General features: G+C 47.2%; 1 protein-coding gene across 7 annotated transcripts in view; it reads right to left on the bottom strand.

Moving 5' to 3' along the window:
• GATB (glutamyl-tRNA amidotransferase subunit B) overlaps window positions 1–15,930 on the bottom strand; it is a 97,786-nt gene that overhangs the window by 13,016 nt on the left and 68,840 nt on the right. For all 7 annotated transcript variants that reach the window (XM_035294449.3, XM_078366398.1, XM_078366399.1 and 4 more), the window contains one exon: window positions 7,441–7,574. In XM_035294449.3, the coding sequence (XP_035150340.2) occupies window positions 7,441–7,574 (134 nt within the window). The remainder of the gene's footprint in view (window positions 1–7,440; window positions 7,575–15,930) is intronic.

The raw sequence follows: 15,930 nt of genomic DNA, 5'->3' as shown, positions 1-15,930 counted from the left end.
GACAAGTAAAAGGAAGGAGGGTTTTTCTAAAAGTGTGGTTTGCTTGATGTTGTCCAATCCTAGAAAATACAATGGCCAATTATCTTAGAATGTAGACTCTGCGTAGAACCCACAATAAGCACTGAGGTGGAACTGGATTTCTTGAGTGTGTGAAAGATAAGGTCCTCAGCCTCACATGAGTCGACGATTATCTTCATCTGTCTGGGCTGCTCTAACAGGTTAGTACCAAAGGAGACGTGGTTTATAAACCATAGAAACCTTATTTCTGCTCTGGAGGCTGGGAAGTTCAAGATGAAGGTGCCAGCAGATTCCATGTCTAGTGAGGGTCTACTTTTTCACTGGTGGCAACTTCTAGCTGCGTCCCCATGTGGTGGAAGCGCTTAGAAGTTTCTTTGATAAGGGAGCTAATTCCATTCCTGAAGGCCCCTCCCTGATGACCTAATCACCCACCAAAGGTTCCATTTCCTCACACCATCACCTTAGGGGTCAGGATTTCAACACAGGAATTTGAGGGAGGATCCAAACATTCAGACTGCAACAATGATATAAAAGATGGGGTGGAGAGGGACAGAACTTTAAGGAACACAAAACAACTAAAAATACGTTGTCTTTGAGAAATTCATGTAAGGACCTCAATTTATCAGTTGGGTAATAAATTTAGACTATAAAATCTCTCCACTGACATAATCACACTTGGGATTTCTCCATCACCTTTATGTCCCCACAATGCCTGTCACACCGTAGGTCATCATATTTGTGTCACAGGCTTCCTCACACCCACAGGGATGTCTGGCAGGCTGCACATGGTAATTCCATATATGCCAGGGTTAAATTTGAGTCAGACAATGACAAAAATCGGTACTGTCACACAGACCCTGAAAGACCCCACTCATCAGTTCAATAAATAAACCTCAGACTTGACACACAATGGCAGCAGCAGCACAGGCTACTAATTTGCTGCTGTCAGATAATATTGGTTTCCGGACAGTGAATGCGTCTCCGCTAAAGAAGAAACTGACTCTTCGACCTTCAGCTCTGTGTGCTGCTCTCTTCTCTCCCATTCTGAGGCCAACGGATTGACGGAGGAGGGGAAAGGGGCTCTTTCGAAGCTCCAAAATTTGTCGAGCTCATTCAGGATCACAGCTCCATCTCCAGCTTGGATGAGGAGAGCAGACACCCTGTTGCTTCTACAACCACCCCTACCCCTATGCTGCCTGTCTCAATCCCCGAGCTTATCTCAGGCCCAAAGTGCACCTTCTCCACCTCTGTTAAAACGGATGCAAGAAGAAGGAAGACACTGGGACCTGGGCCTCCAGCGGGCACTTGCTGCGCACGAGAATTCTGTGTTCATCTCATGGATTTCACTGCACACCTAGTGGTGCCCCGCCAAGTGGCTGTTCCAGGCTGCCCCCTTCCCACTTCCCTCCTCTGCACATGCCCTCGCCTCCCATTTCACAAGGACATCAGCTGAGCCATGGTAGAGAATCTTCCAGGGCATTCTCCTCCTCCTCTTCCATCTAACAACCCTTCCACCCCTGCTCAGAACCCCACCACCCACTGTCCGCTCCTCCGAACCAAATATGCTAATTTCCTGTGTTCTGTGGCTTAAATCTCACGGCTTCACAAATGCTCCAATCTCCCTATCTTGAAAATGCCTTGGGCTGACCTTGCAGTCACAAAAATTATGATCTAATACCAGTGGCTACTGCCCGCCCTGTGTAAGCACATGCCATCTGGATTCTGTGCCTAGCCCTCTACAGAAGCTCTTCTCTTAAAAATCACCCCCTCGCTTGTGACCAAATATTCAGCTTCTTCCCAGCCCACTATGCCCTGACTCCTGGGGCTGCACCAAAAGCTCCTTGTGAAACCCCCTTTGTGGGTCTCTGGAATCTCCCTCTTCCTCGCCTGTCCTTCTGCTCCTCCTTGCCTTTTCATGCCAGGTGAGTCTGGTGCCCTCTTCCTGGGTCCTCTGATTTGACCCCAGCTGAGAGGAGGACGCGCACACAGCCCAGGGCTGCACTGCTGCCTCAGACCCCATTTCCCTCCCCTGCTGACTTCAACCACCTCCTGAGAGGCCCCGTTCACAGCCAGACGATGTGCTCTAAACCAGGACCGCAAACTTCTGGGAGGAGCTGGAGGGTGCACATTTGAGGCTTGGTGAGTGCTCTCTGTCACATATGCTTCTTTGTTTTAACAAAGGTGAAAGCAATTCTTAGTTACAGGCTATATAGAACTATAGTCGCAGGCTATACAGAACTATAATATAGTTTCCCAATCCTTATCCTAAGCCAAACTTGTCTTCCTCACAGACCAGCTCCTCTGCTGTTTCCCACCCATCTTCTGTCTCGACTGATGACAGGCCCATGTTGTAGTTACCAGGGTGCAGATTACCACGCTGTCTTCACTTTATTCATCACCTACTCCCTGAAAAATCTAGTACCTTCTTACCAGATCCCAGTGATCCTTCCAAACATGAATTACAGCCGTCCTTCCCTCTGCATTCCTGACACCACCACTTCTGACTTGCTGTGGCTCTGGCCATGGTGAGCTCCCACAGGTTTCAATGCCTGCAGCCCATCCTTGGATGCTACCCTACATTGTATGCTGTGGGACATATCTTCCTCTCGCCGCCAGTCCCTTCTTGGTTTAAAAGCCTTCCCTTGCTTCAGTGCTTAGGGACTACTGCTTGCTCACCAGAAACACTGGGGCAGTCAAGTGGCTTGGACAACTGGATAGCTGCACCTGCCTAATTTTACCATGACATACTTGGTCAGGAAATCTACAATGTCCACTTTTTTAACTGAACCAAACCTGTTACTCATAATTCAGAAGTTGTTAACCAAATAAACCAACCTTTCAAAGCAATATACTCGATTAAAAAGCCAAGTTCAACAAGAGGCTGGACCCTTCAAATATCAGTCTTCTGAGAGGTATTTAAAAATGAGTGCTAATTCACAAAATCATTCTCTACTAGTTTGATCTCTAGAATGTTCCTTGCCCAGGTGTCACTAAGAGACCACCTAGTTTTGCAGCTACTGCCCTTCTAAGCTTTGGAAACATTAGCCCTAGCAGCTGAGCCTGTTCAGTAATTAATGTTTGCTCTAAGGGTAGGCTGGTATATCAGTGCAGCTAAACGTTCTTTGAACTGAGTAGGAAAAGAGCTGCTATGGTTTGGTTTTGGCTTCTCAGTCCTTGCTCCATTTAAACTATAAAAGAGAACTGTTGCCTGCTTCCTCTTTACTTGATTTTGGAACAACTAAGCCTACTTTTATTTCGAATTGGGTACCTTCAGGTTCTTAAAACTCTAGTGCTGGCCAGGTGTGGTGGTTCATGCCTGTGATCCCAGGACTTTGGGAGGCCGAGGCAGGCGGATCACGAGGTCAACAGATCGAGACCATCCTGGCCAACATGGTAAAACCCTGTCTCTATTAAAAATACAAAAATTAGCTGGATGTGGTGATGCATGCTGGTAGTTCCAGCTCTCAGGAGGCTGAGGCAGGAGGATCACTTGAACCCAGAAGGCAGAGGTTGCAGTGAGCTGAGATTGTGCCATTGCACTCCAGCTTGGTGGTGACAGGCTCCTTCTCAAAAAGAAAAGAAAACTCTAGTGATTATGAACTGCTTGGGTAAATACCAGGGGCTCCGGGTCCACTCAACAGGCTAATTTATCCCTCAGCTCCTTTAGAGGCCAGCAAAATGGCTGTTAAATCCCTAGCTTCACAGAGCAACATATAAAGAAGTCAATCACAAGTCCGGGGACTTGGCTTCCAGTCTTTGGCGCTGTGCCATCTGAGGCAAGTCACCTTATCTCCTAGGGCCTCCATTTCCTCGTCTGCTAAATGAAAGAGCTGAAGATCTCTAAGGTCTCTTCCAAGACTAAAGCTCAGCAATTCCATAAATTTTAACCAACAACATAGAAAAATGGTAAGTTTAAAGCGAAAACATCTCTATTTCCTCCAGAAGCACAAACACCTCATCTTCTTGGAGCTTTCTTGGAATCTTCTGGCTAATGTGAATCTCCCTCCTCTCTGTTCCCACTGCACTGTGTCTAGTTCCAACACTAGAAGCATCCCATTCTGCCTCGAATTAAAATTCTGATGCACAAGTTCTAGTCCTCCCCAGGAGATGACAGCACTTATAGAGTCAGGACCAGGTCCTGTGCATCCCCCACACACCACAGAGTGGGGCTCTGGACCTGCTGGGTTCAGGGCTGAATCCCAGTAACATTCCAGAGGCTCCCTATTCTGGCTCAGCTCCAGCTCTGCCCACAGCCATACCTCTTGGCCACTTTCCACCCTCTGCTCCTGCCAGCTACACCAATCATGCCAGTTCTTTGCCATTCCTGCATCTGGGCTCTGGGTAAGCACTGCCCTCTCCCTTGTGAAATCCTATCCAACCTTGAAGGCTCTGGTAGAGCTGTATCCCATCCATAAAGTCTTCCACACAGCTCCTGCCTCCACAGAACAGATGCCATGTCACCCAGGCTGGTCTTGAACTCCTGACCTCAAGTGATCTGCCCGCCTCGGCCTCCCAAAGTGCTGGGATCATAGAGTTTTCAGCATAAACAGCAGAATTTCTGAATGTAGAGGCCAAGCCCAAGAGGCAGGCTGGGTGCAGTGACTCAGGCCTGTAATTCCAGCACTTTGGGAGTCTGAGGAGGGTGAATCACTTGAGGTCAGGAGTTTGAGACCAGCCTGGCCAACATGGTGAAACCCTGTCTCTACTAGCCAGGCATGGTGGCCAGTGTCTATAATCCCAGCTACTCAGGAAGCTGAGACTTGAGAATTGCTTGAACCTGGGAGGTGATTGCAGTGAGCAGAGATGGCACCACTGTACTCTAGCCTGGGTGACAGAGTGAAATTCTGTCTCAAAAAAAAAAAAAGACCAAGAGGTAGCCACAGAGTTCAGCAGATGAGATGAGGGTGGCAGGTGCTTTGGTATTTAGCACACCACCCTGGAAAAAAGAAGGTAGCTAATACTGAGGCCCACGACGTGCGAGGCACTGTGAATTTTCCCCTCAAAAGCTCTCTGAGGCAGGTCCTGCCATTTTCACTTTGCTGTGAGGAAACTGACAGTCGGGGGGGGGGATCTCATTCAAGGTCACTTCTGGGGTGAGCAGCCGATTCAGGAAGGGAACTAACGCCCTGGCCACACTAACACATGGATGTGTGCATTAACAGCCAGGGGCTGAACATGGGGTTGACACGATCTAGAGTTAACTTCTTTGAGCAAACAACTGTTGGGAGTTGTTATTTGTCAATATCTGTCTGTCTTCATTCCCCAGGATGCTGCTGAGACAATGACATACCCACCTGGCCTGGGTCTCCCTGCTCCTGGGACCTTGCCAGGCCTTGCCACCTATCTCTGCCTATGTGCCTCCAGGGAACTCTCTTCCTGATGCCCCACAGTGAAACCTGCTGCCCATTCTTTCCTTCTTCAAACCTGCCTTTCCCTTGGTTTGTGTCACCAGTACCCACCCTGGTTTCCTTGTTTTCCTTCTACATCTGTGCTGTCCCGCCTCCGTTTCCTTCTTCTCTGCCCATGCTTCCCAGTTAAAGGCTAGAGAGCCTCAGGTTCCTTCCCCAGCCACGCTAGCATGATGCACTCCCTGAAAGTTCACATCTGTCCAATGGCTTCAAAGACAGACGCTGCTAAGTCCAAGTTTCACTTACGCTGTGCCATGTCCCTGCATTCCCCAAACTCTCAGGCCCAGACTCACCTAAGATTTTTCCACGTGCTGTTCTCCACACCTGGAACACTTTTCCCTGTCAGCCTTGGCCTGTGCCTGCTCGTCGTTTCCTCAGGTCTTAGCTTAGCTGCCACCTTCTTTCCCTCCAAAGCACCCCCCGTCACTGCACTGTAGCCACCAGCTTCAAGGCTGCCTGTCCTTTGATTCAGGGCCAGTGTCTGTCCCAGGGACTGTGCTTCTCATGCTGGGCACAGAGTTTAGCACACAGCAGAGGCTAAGTGAACAGGAGCTGAATAATGAACCAACAAGAACTCTCAACTGCAAACCTCCCCAAGATCTCATCAGCTGCAGACCCATAGATCTTGCCTACTGGTTAGCCCCATGACGGGACATCTGTCCTGCAAGCAGCTCAAAGTCAGCACGTCTGAAATGGATTACGGCATCTTCCCTCACCCCTGGCCTGTTAAGTTTCTTCCTCTTCCTTTAGCTTCTCCTACATCAAAAAGTCTACCCTCTGTTTCACCTCTACCCAAACAAGAAATCTGGAAGTTGTGCCAATTGAGATAACTGCTCTCAACTTGGCCTCCTCACTTCAGTCTAGCCACTGCCACCTTGGCTCAGGCCTGGGGCATTTCTCATCTGCATTCCTGTAAGAGGTTCCCAAATGGAATTCCTGCTTCTAGTCTGCTCTCTGACACTGAATATTTGTGTCCCACCCCAAATTCCTATACTGAACTGCAATGGTTTTAGGGGATGGGGCCCTCAAGGAGTAAAGAGGTCTAGAAGAGGTCATGAGGGTCCCTGTGGTGGGAAAGCTGCTCCTGTAAGAAGAGACCGGAGGGCCTTCTCTCCCTCCTTCCTTCCTGTTTCACCCCTCAACTCCTGCATGCCACGTGAGGACATCTGTGGGCCAGGCAGAGGGCTTCACCCAGGACTGAATTGGCTGGCGCCTGGATCGTGGATCTTCCCCACCTCCAGAACCATGGGAAAGACATACTGCTTAAGCCACCCAGTCTGGAATTTTGTTACAGTGGCCTGAGCTGACTGAGACACACTCCATTTCCTCAGTGTGAAACTGGCATGAACTTGCAGTCCACAGCTTTTTAAGAGCTGGTGATAAAGGCAGACACAGTCCTCCAGGTGGCCCTTGGTCATCTCTGCAGCTCTGTCCCCACCATTCCTGCCTGCCTGCTTCAGACTCCTGCAGCTTCTGGCTTTCCTGAGGTTGCCCTGCCTGCTGGTTTCTGAGCTTGGCACTGCTCCACTTTGTCTGTGCAGCCCATCCCTCTCACAGGGACAGTGACTCTCCCTAGAGCTTCAGGGCGTGGCTCAAGCATCCCCTCCGGAGGGGAGCCCTGGTTGGCTCCCCAGCGTCCATTCAGCTCCCCTTTTTGTGCATTCCCAGTACCCTGTGCATGCCTCTGGCACAACAGGATCACCCTGAGGTGGCTGTTTCCTTAAAGATCCACGCCCTCCACAGTTTGTGAATGTCTGTCTCATTCATCTTTGTGCCCCCAGCCTCTGACACAGTGCAAAAAACATAGTGCACAGCCATAGATTTGAAGAAATAAATACATTTTTACACAGGCTAGAGAACATATTTAGAATGTGGAATCCACAGGGGATGTTTGTGTCATGTCAGGATATCCTGAGGAAGAACAGGGAGGACCAAAAACTGGACCTGTCCTATTTCCAGCGCTTCTGGACAGACCTCATCACAAAGGAAGAAATTAATCCTAGACCTCACTCACCTCTCACTGACAGCAAGGTTCTCTTGCTTTAAATAGCCCAGAAAAATGTTGAGGACCCAACTCGTCACCTTTTTTGGCTCTGCCCTAGTTTCTTTCATCACATTTTGGAAGAACTCCAGTAGGCCGACTTCATTCTGTTAAAAAAAAAAAAAAAATTATATAAAGCCTCCCCAAAAATGAAAGATCAGCATTCTGAAGGCAAATCTGAAACTGTCACCCTTTACCTCCTCCGAGACAGCCACTTTTTCTTTGCTAAACCCTGAGATGTTACCAGAAAATTCTGATCACTTTTAGCTAATGAAAACTATTCTACTACTGTCACTGTGCATTTACATAGCATTTTCTCAAAAGAATAAACACATTTTAGAGAGCCCTGATTTTGCAGACCAGAGGATGGTGAAATTCCACAACCCCAAAACTCACTTGCTTTCTCCGTGTCTGCCATGTGCAACCTACAACCTCCAGCCCTGAGTTGTACACTGGGCCTAAAATGTCTGGCCTGAGTTTAACACCCCTTTCTCTTTCCAGGCCTGTCCTCTGCTAAAGTCCTAGTGCTAGAAAAGAGGGTAAAAAAACAAAGCAAATCAAGAAAGAACAAACAGAATATTCTATCTCTGAAAAATCAAAAGTGGATCATAACTGTATGGAACCTCACATAATGACAAAAGTAGACAGGGATGGTTCTGAAATGTTTTCAAAATGAGGGAGAACATGGGCACATGTGACCCACTTAGGCCACTTAACAGCAGGTAGAGGGGCAGCAGCCTCCGAGCCTTCTGACTTGAGCCACGTAAAACAGACCCTGCCTCTCACTGTGTTCTGGGAAAACGATCAGCTGAAGATTTCTTTCATCAAGACTGTACCGTTTCTTCTCCTCTGGACTGTCAGCCCATGAATCAGGGCTGGGCTCTCCTTGTTCACGCTATGGCTACAGCTAAGCCACGCTGGACCATGGCAACTGCTCAGTAGTAGGTTGGTGCAAAAGTAATTGCGGTTTCGCCATTCCTTTCAATGGCAAGAACCGCAATTATTTTTGCACCAACCTAATATCAGCAGATGGAACTGGTATCCCCCATCAGCATGTATGTGTGTTGGAAATCACACATGAACACTCATTCTTATCATACTATGTTCACCTCTAAATACCGCAACATCCACAATTATGCATATGACCAGCCCTAATGCACTTACCACGTCCTGTACTACAGCTCGCTGCCAGCTCAGATAGTTTTGGCAGAATCAAGACATTTAGCTAAGTCCACCCCCACTATTTCTTTTTTTTTTAATTTATTTTTTTGAGTTGGAGTCTCACTCTGTCTCTCAGGCTGGAGTGCAGTAGCGCGATCTTGGCTCACTGCAACCTCTGCCTCCTGGGTTCAGGCGATTCTTCTGCCTCAGCCTCCCGAGTAGCTGGGACTATAGGCGCGTGCCACCACACCCTGCTAATTTTTTTTCTATTTTTTTAGTAGAGACCGAGTTTCACCATGTTGGCCAGGCTGGTCTCGAACTCCTGACCTCAAGTGATCCGCCCGCCTCGGCCTCCCAAAGTGCTGGGATTACAGGTGTAAGCCACAGCACCCTGGCCACTCCCACTATTTCAATAAGAAAAATAAAAACTTGTGCTTCTCAGGAAGGGAAGGCTGAAATTTCCAAATTCAGAGGATATATATGTTAAGTAGTAGATCTTCCTTACCTATGGAAATTCAAATCAAACCACACTTTTCTTGAAATATTCCTTTTAAGTTCACATTGCACCTAAGGCTCCCACCTCTACTCCTTTCAGAGATCTTTCATTAACCAAAAGAACATTCTGGAAAAAATGAGATACTGGGAAGAAGCAAGATATTCTAACAAAAGGGCTCTCCAAGTGTAGCTATTGTAGCTGCTAGAATACACACACAGGCACAGTAGAAATTCCATAATAAAAAAAACCCCTACATGTTCTTTGTAACAGATAAATTCTCTGGTGACAAGCCTACTGAATAATCCTGTAATCATCTCTTGAATCTCTTTTCAAGCCAGTGCTATTATTCTGCTCATGCTAAACCAGGGCAGAGGCCACCTCGGCAGACCAAGCTGACTACAGATAAAGGCAGAGCCAGGCAACTCGAAGAGGAAGTTCTGCTTCACTTATGGAAAAGTATTCAAACTTCCACAATAGTACACAAATCACTGGGGAAACAGAAAACTGCTATCTGGCCCAAATCAGACGGGCAGAATTCCCTTTGTTCTAACCCAGACAGGCTGGCCCACTGGTAAAATGAGCTATCAGGAGAACTCTTTGCTTTGCCAGGGAAAGGGTTTTCTAAATCCACCTAGAAATATTGCACTTAAACTCACAGGCTTGGCTGAGTTGCTGGGAAGTGATGAATATCTATTCCTCTACCCTTGGGTGGTTTTTTTATGGGATGGATAACACGGCAAGTCAGATTTCTGTTTGTCTTTTCATGTCAGTTCTGTGATGAAGCCTCTCTGAGCTGGAACTGTATTTCACTAGGGGATACATGGTTTCAGTCCACAATTTAAAGCAGACAGGAAAATCTGCAGTGGTGATGGGGTGGAGCCATAAGGAGTGGGGCTGAAGGAGGCCGAGCCACAGCCACCCAGGGAATGATGGATCAATAAAAGCTGCACATGGCCCGCACTGCTCTTCACAGCAGAAGCCCGCTTCTCAGGGAGGAACACACGCATTCTAGTTTCCTAGTCTTCTTAGTTTTTCCATGAGACGGGAAATGCTAATAAGCTTGGCACGCATCTCAGAAGTCTCCGGTGAACATGTCAGTGCAGCCATCTGGTTTTCTGAGAAAAACAGTGAGCCGGTAATTCCCTTACATAAAAATCATATGAAGAGCAATGCGGAAAGGCCACCGCACTAGGGGAACTTTGACATCCTCCCCAAAAGCAACAAGCAATCATTCGACTCAGGATGAATCTACCCTACATGCGACAGAACTGCAACTTCAGCGACACAGAGAGTCATGGCCCCTGGCTGACTGTGACTCTAATTGTTCCTTCAGAGACAGCTAAAACAGCAGGCATGACTGGTCCTGTCTTTTTTATAATACCAGTCTTTATAGCTCTATGACTGGAAAGCATCTTTTGCACATTTTAATCAAATTTCCCAAAGCACTGAATTACACCAGTAATTGTAAACTGGTTTACATCAGTAACCAGTACCTGCTCAGCTTCTCAGACACAAATGTGAACCCTTGATTGCTAACGATTTGTCAGGTGATCAATGTTAGTCAGGGCCCGCATACCACCGTTGCCTGCTCAGCGAAGGAACCTCTATCTACCCTTACACCAGGCCCTGGGAGCAATCTGCCCAAAGCTGTCTTCTGCATCCCACCAGATGATCAAATGCAAAATGGTGGAAGACTGTCCAGTTGGAACAGGATGAAGGCTGATTTCTCAACTGCATTTCTTGTTCTAAGTCACACACCCTGTGAAGCTGATGACAAGCCAGAAATGAGGACTATATTTATTTACGAGAAGGTAACCTGATAGAACCAACTGCCCAGTGGGAGATTCAGAGAAGAAAAAGCAGTCCAGAAGAATGCGAGTTGAGGAATAGCTGGTTATGTGACAGGGAGTGTCCCGACAGCTACAAGGGATCCCAGATGAGCCATTCTGGGCTAGTCAAAGGTGCTCAAGGATATCTACTGAGTATCTGCTAGATACGGAGATCAGCACCAGGCCCTGAGGGTGGCTGCATGAGGCTGCTGCTGAGGATAATGATAAGCAGAGCTAAAACAGCAGCAGTGATGGGAACCAGGCACTGTCTACGCACTCTCTCCACATTACCTCAATGAATCCCAACAACAAACCTCTGAGCTCAGCTCTCAGGACTCTCTTTTACAGATGAGGACATGGAGGCACTAACTTGCTTGAGGTCGCATGGGAATAGAGCACTAGAACTAGGACCAAACCTCTGTAGTCTGTGCTTCTAACCTCTGCGTGGCACTGCCTTCTAGGAAGGAAAGGTCCTGGTCTTTGCCTGCCTGGGGACTGAAACTGAGCACTCAGGAGTGCCAGGCACAGCAGGAGGCAGCCAGCTCACCTGACGAACGTGCTTTCCCACACTGCCATTATTTTATTTGAGAGCTGCCAGCTGATCAAAGGTTCTTAACATATGAAAAATGTTGCAAGGAAATTGAGTTTGAAATTAGAAGGCAGTAGGTATACACTGCCTTTGCCAGAGCTCCCCTGCCCCTCTCCTGCCCCTGCCTCACCTCTGCATCCCCTCTCCTGACTACTGCTGCCCCAGAATAGTCCTGAGAACACACCTAAACCTGGACACTGCACAATCCTGAACAAGACGAATCCTGTTACTTCCCATATTGTTTTGGTATTAATCATATTGTATTTTATTTATTATTGCATTCTAATTCCTCTAATAGGGTAACTCCCACCTAACTGGGCAGGTCATGCCTGGGAGCTGCTGACTATACAGAGACTCTGCATCTGCAGACAAACCACAGGGGTTTCAACTGGACAAGGCTCTCCCATGTCACAACATGTCATTTTGCAGAGGAACACACACTGGAATTGCATCCATCCCCTTTTTGGCGGGGATGCTGGGGTAAGCAGACACTGAACATTTGGGCAGATGTTGGAGGAGGCTCCTCACCTGTGTATCAGTGCAGGCTCTGCTGTTTTATTATTCCTGTGGATTTGGTCATTCTTACAAAGTGAGAAAAACAAAACTCAAATACAACAGCTATGTAAAAAATGGCCCTGAAAATAACGCCAAATGCTAGTGCTGGGGATGGCAATGAAGTAAAGAGGCCCGAGACAGCGATGGCTCTCAGGCAGAAAGCAGGCGTCAGGGCAAGGCTAAGGACTGGAATGTTTAGGGGGGCAGTGGCTCAGGTGGGTGATGGGAATCGGTGCCCCTCTGCTTTTCACAGAAACAGGAAGCGGCTGCGAACATCTTTCAGCAAGTACTCCTGTGGACAGAAAAATTATGCATCAGGAGAGGCCTCTTCAGTGGAGAAAACAAGGAAGTTATTAGTGGTGTGAGGCTGGCACAGGAAACACGACACCCCTCAAGAGCGCCAGGAGAAAGCCAGAAGAGTGCAGAGCCGCCACTGCTGCCGGCGAGAACATGGGGACCTGCGGAGGCTCTCAAATGGACCCACAATGCCACGGTGTGTTCTCCCAAGGAACACACAACTAGGGGTCCATGGCCCTGCTCTGGTCCTCACAATTTTCATTCCTGGGTCATTTCCCCAGCAGGGCTTGGGAACCCCTAAAATCTGAGCAACACTTTGGTCCCAACCCTTTTGCTTGTGCTATGTTCCCAGCAAAGCGGGAAAGGAGACAGCTCTTGAGTTCAACTCGGGCTCCAGTTCCATTCAGGGGATATTTAGACTAACATGAAAATGACTTTAAGTCCTCTGAGATGCACTAACTCCAAGGGAGATGCTGAAGGAAATTAATTTGGAAATAACAGCTTCCCCCAAATAATTCAGGTACTACAGGCTGACAGCAGACCGGCACAGCTAAAAGGCTGTATCTGCACGAACAGGACACAGGCAGTATGTTGTCAAGAAATCAATTCCAATTGTAGTCACATTCCAGTGCGCCTAATACCACCACTGTCAAATCGTCCCTTCATGGAGGGAACCTGAGTTGCTCAATAGGAGCTTTCTGGCTGGAGCTTAAAAACAGCACAACGGAGGCAGTGAGGGTTTGCTCATTCCCTCTAAGATCTCCCTGAAACCTGAAATAATAAGCAATCATCCTGAAAAAGGAAATTATTCCACAAGAAATTGGGCTTTGAGATGGGTTGGGGACAAAACCCCTGTGGGTCCCCAACTCTGGCACTCAGGACTTTACTCCCCTGCACTGTCTCCCTACTGGGCAGGCTCCTGAGGGGTCACATGGCTCTGAGCCCAGAGCATCTTCCTCTCTGAAAGCTCCTCATCTCTTGCATTCAAAAGAAATGAACCACTGGTTTTACAGGAGTAGAGTTAGATGATACATCTTTTTATTCAACGGTACCAGAACAAAACGTTGGTTATTTTTCTAGGGTACAGAGTCACTGTAAAAGCCCCCATAAGCTAGCAAGCACTAGATGGAATTTTTATAAAATGAAGAATAAAATCAATTTAGAAAATTTCATGGAGCTGAAATATGGAGCATGACGATGTTGGCTAAATGCATCTTCCTTCAGCCGTAGTTAGAAGGTGAGCACTCTGCACCTCAGTAAGTCTGGCCAGTCTAAAACCATCAATATGGGTTCAGATACCATTAACATTAAAGTAGTATTACATATGGGATATACAGATATTTATCATGGGAAATCATTTTTAGGCAATTCATCCAGATAGCAATCCCCAGGTCACTTCTAGCTTGCTAGACACGTAAAGGAAAATTCTTGGAAAACAATCCACTTAACAACCAGCTGTAGTCATGATATCTTTTCTGTTGCTTTGTCCCTTGGAGACACCTTAACCTTTTCCATGATGTCAGAAACAAAGGATTATGATTTTAAAAGTGGAAGAACCAGCTGGAGAAAATGAAGTTGTGTAAGTAAGAAGACACATCTTGAGGCTGAGTATAAAGACAAACACGAGCACATGGCAGCCCTGGGTGCCGATGTGAAGGTTCACAAGCACATCTTCCTGCAATCTCACTGGGGCCAGGCTGGATTTTTCCACAGCCCTGCCTTTCGTGCCTCTCAATGAACTGTTTTAGCACGTTGCTTGGTGTCAACGTTCTTCTGCCTGGAGGCATATTCCTGGGAGTCTGCTTGGCTGTATTTAGACTTTTTTTTAGATTCAATGAAGATTTGGCTGTGCCTGTCATCTTCGGGGTGAGTGAGTCATTGCCTCCTCTTTCAGCTAGGGAGGGAAAGCTCTGGTCACCCGCGCAGAGCCTTTCCAGCTCTGAAGTGTCAGAGGTGAGATGTGGAATCAAGGGTATCTGTCTCGAGTCAGTGTTTTAACTCAATGCCCTGTAAGACTGCTCCAGACAGTTAAAAGCATCATGGAAAAGCTGAAACACTGACATTTGGAACTAGCATCCGGCACTGTAGTCAGAGTGGCAGGCCCTCAAGAAACACTCGGGATGCTCTGGCTTCCTCCACTGAAATCTCCCACACATGAGCTTCCTATCTACTGACTCCATGCACAGCCAGGGCCCTGCCAGCTCATCTCTGCTTCATACCAAGTACCTATTACGTGCCAGGCTTGAAGGACTGGAGGCACCAGGCAAAACCAAGCCACAAACCTCACAAACTCTGCCTTATGTGGAGACGCTTCTCAGATTCTTTTTTCTTTTTTTTAAATTTTAGAGACAGGGTATCTCTCTCTGTTGCCCAGGGTGGACTCCAGTGGCACGACCACCAGCTCACTACAGCCTCGAATTCCAGGGCTCAAACAATCCCCCTGCCTCAGCTTTCCGAGTAGCTGGGACTACAGGTGTGTGCCACCATGCCCGGCTAATTAAAAACATCTTTTTGTAGATACAGAGGTCTTATATGTTGTTGCCCAAACTGGTCTTGAAATCCTGGCCAAAAGTGATCCTCTCACTTTGGTCTCCCAAAGTGCTGGAATTACAGGTGTGAGTCACCATGCCTGGCACTTCCCAATGATTCAGACAGGACTCAAGTGCCTCCCACAGAAGGTTTAAGAAACAAAATAAAGCTGCAGAGAACAGCTTATATTACTTTTCTTCTCTCTAACTTTATTTTTCTACTTAGAAATTAGACACGATTTCTGCTTTTCATTGGCGTTGACTGATTTTCACTAAATTTAGTGGATGGCACTTTATGTTTATTTATAGGGCAGTCTGGCATCTTAAAAACCAATAGGAGTGGTAAAAACTTTTAAATGAATCTGTGTCCTCTGTGCTTCACAAAACACTAGTGGGACTATATAGGGCATGAATATTAACAAAAGTAAAAACTAGATTTTCTCCACTAATGAAACAAAAGTGACCCCAAACAGCAATTAACTAAAACATTATTTCTGTTTGACATTACAGCACATTATAATTGCAAGTGGGCAGCAGAGCTTAGGAATGAAGAGCCTGGGCCTTGAAGTCAGCATGCTCTGAATGTGGCTCCAACTCGGGCTTGGGGAAGTTACTGAAGCAAAGAGGTTACGTTTCTCTACCTGCAAATGGGGAGAGCAGCAGCTCCTGCCTCAGAGGGCTGCCGTTAACGATAGATTAAGAAGTGGTACAATGTGAACTGCAGAGCATGCTGGAAGCAGGCAGCCTTTTCTAGGCTGCTTAGGCAAATGGCTCCAATGCTTCTGTGTTCTCTGAATGAAGTAAGGCACAGAGTTTAGGAAGAGATGCCCCACAGAAATCGGCTGGGAAGGATTTTGCTAAGAAAAATGCACATGCATATAATTCTGATCATTCTATTATAATAACTACTACTGACATACTGACTCAGAGAAAAATTTGTTCTGCTATTAGAATCCCTCGTTTTTTAGAATGCTAATGCCTGGATTTCAGCTTTAACATTTCTACTAT

Source organism: Callithrix jacchus, chromosome 3, assembly GCF_049354715.1.
Source record: "Callithrix jacchus isolate 240 chromosome 3, calJac240_pri, whole genome shotgun sequence".
Taxonomy (NCBI): Eukaryota; Metazoa; Chordata; class Mammalia; order Primates; family Cebidae; genus Callithrix; species Callithrix jacchus.
Note: the sequence above shows the minus strand (reverse complement) of the source record. Positions and strands in the feature narration are given on the sequence as shown.